A 2,554-nucleotide genomic window follows, 5' to 3' on the forward strand; every position below is an offset into this window, starting at 1 on the left:
GGGAGAAGCGGGCTCTCTGCTGAGCAGGGAGTCTGATGGTGGGACTTGATCCCAGGACCCCGGGATCATGACCTGAACCAAAAGCAGATGCCCCCAGGCTTATTTTAGAGAGAGAGAAAGAGGGAGAGAAAGAGAGAGAGCATGAGTGTGGGGGAAGGAGGCAATGCGGGAGAAGGGGAGGCAAAGGGAGGAAGGGCAGTGGGGAAGGAAGAAGTTGGAAGAGAAAATCTGAAGTAGACTCTGCACCGAGTGTGGAGCCCATTACTGGGCTGGGTCTCCTGAGGTCATGACCAAGAGTTGAACACCGAGCCAGCTGCACCACCCAGGCACACCACACCCTTGGTTCTTCATAGCATTCATTATAATTTGTAATTGGGTATTTATTTGTATGTTATTGTTTTGTTTTTGTTTGTTTGTTTGTTTGTTTGTTTTTTAAAAGAAAACCAAAGCCTGCTTTTACTGATGCGCCCAGAGACGGTCCAGGGAGGACGACGCTAGCACGACACTCGTGTTTAACAGACGCCAACACAGGGGCGGGAAACGGCTTTACAGAGACACGATGCTTTCACGAGTTAGGGCGACGGACCGCCGCGGGCCGCCCGCTCACTTCATGCTCTTCACGAAGTCCTCGCCCTTCTTGATGGACGCCTTCAGCTCGGGGATGGCTTCCGCTATCATCTTCTCTTCGAAAGGGGAGATCTTGCCGATGCCCAGATTCTTCTCGATGCCCTTTTTCCCCAGCAGTAACGGCGTGGAGAAGTAGCCGCAGTCTGCTTCCTGGGACTTCACGAAGGAACACTCGACGACGCCTTCCTTTCCGTTCATCGCATCCACGAGGGAGAAGACAAACCGCGCTCCGGCATACGCCATGGACAGGGTGGCCGAGCCTGCTCCAGCTTTGGCCTTCACCACCTCCGTGCCGGCCTCCTGGATCCGCCCCGTCACGGCTGTCAGCTGGTCCTGGGGAAGGTCCACCTTGGGAGTGCACTGCGAGATCAGGGGGATGATGGTCTTCCCGGCATGGCCGCCAATGACCGGAACATTGACTCGCGCAGGATCCAGACCCTTCAGTTCCGCAATGACCGTGTTGGCTCTGACGATGTCCAGGGTCGTCACCCCGAAGATTTTATTGGGATTGTATGCCCCGTGTTTCTTGAAAACTTCTGTCGCGATTGGGATGGTGGAGTTCACCGGATTCGAAATGATGCAGATCATGGCCTCGGGGCAATGCTGGGCGCAGGCCGCGGTCAGGGTGGCCACGATGGAGGCATTGGTGTTGAACAGGTCATCCCGGGTCATGCCTGGTTTTCTGGGGACTCCGGCTGGGATAACCACCACATCGCAGCCTTTCAGGCAATCCGGCAGCTGCTCAGGTCCGAGGTAGCCTTTCACGGTCACTCTGGTCTCGATGTGGCTCAGATCTGCGGCCACCCCGGGGGTATGAGCGATATCGTAGAGGGTCAGGCGGCTCACTAAGGGACTGTTCTTGAGGAGAAGCGCCAGGGGCTGCCCGATTCCTCCAGAAGCCCCCAGCACGGCCACTTTAGCATTTTTCTGGGCCGAGGTGCTGAAGCTGCGGCGGAGAGCGGCGCCGGCAGGGCGGGCGAGGGCGGAGAACATGGCTGGAGCGGGCGGGGAGCGGAACGACAGGCGAAGGCTTGTTTTGTTTTTTAAAGATTTTATTTATTTGACAGACAGAGATCACAAGTAGGCAGAGAGGCAGGCAGAGAGAGAGAGGAGGAAGCAGGCTCCCTGCTGAGCAGAGAGCCCAATACGGGGCTCAATCCCAGGACCCTGGGATCATGACCTGAGCTGAAGGCAGAGGTTTTAACCCACTGAGCCACCTAGGCGCCCCTGGTTATTGTTTTTAGTATCTGTCTTGTTAGTAGACTATAAATTCCACGAGACCAGAAGAGAACTGTACTAACCTTCTTTATTGCCTCCTCTCCACAACACCTAGTACATAATAGATGTTCAATCAATGTAACATAAAGTCCTTTTTTTAAAAAAATAGGAAATCTATAAACAGGGTCCAAAATCCAAAAGTTACAAAAGGATGAATTCTCCCTCAAACCCATGTCCTCTAGATGTGCATTGCCTTCTTTAGAGAAGAGCCTTACTTTTTCTCATACATCTTTGCAGGATAGTCTCTGCACATATTAGTACACTGCTTTTAAAAACATATGGGGGGCGCCTGGGTGGCTCGGTCATTAAGCATCCGCCTTCAGCTCAGGTCATGATCCCAGGGTTCTGGGATCGATCCCCACGTCGGGCTCCCTGCTCAGTGGGAAGCCTGCTTCTTGTTCTCCCACTCCCCCTGCTTGTGTTCCCTCTCTCACTGTCTCTGTCAAATAAATAAATAAAATCTTAAAAAAAAACCACCATAAATGGTAACAAAACTAGACACACTGTCCTGGAGAATCTTCCATAGCATGCATAACATTTTGTATGGATCTATTATAATTTACGTAGTCATTTCCAGATTATTGGGATTAATGGGATGCTGCCAAAAAAAATAATAATAAGTCCTTGAACATATTGTCATTTGCGTAAG

At 52.0% G+C, this 2,554-nt stretch overlaps 1 protein-coding gene across 1 annotated transcript; it reads right to left on the reverse strand.

The window, feature by feature from the left end:
* Window positions 1–451: 451 nt before the first annotated feature.
* Window positions 452–1,652, reverse strand: LOC116590542 (malate dehydrogenase, mitochondrial-like). The gene has a single exon (XM_032342438.1). It carries the CDS (start codon window positions 1,618–1,620, stop codon window positions 604–606), a length of 1,017 nt encoding a protein of 338 aa, XP_032198329.1. The 5' UTR covers window positions 1,621–1,652; the 3' UTR covers window positions 452–603.
* Window positions 1,653–2,554: the final 902 nt, after the last annotated feature.

Source organism: Mustela erminea, chromosome 5 (genome assembly GCF_009829155.1).
Source record: "Mustela erminea isolate mMusErm1 chromosome 5, mMusErm1.Pri, whole genome shotgun sequence".
NCBI lineage: Eukaryota > Metazoa > Chordata > Mammalia > Carnivora > Mustelidae > Mustela > Mustela erminea.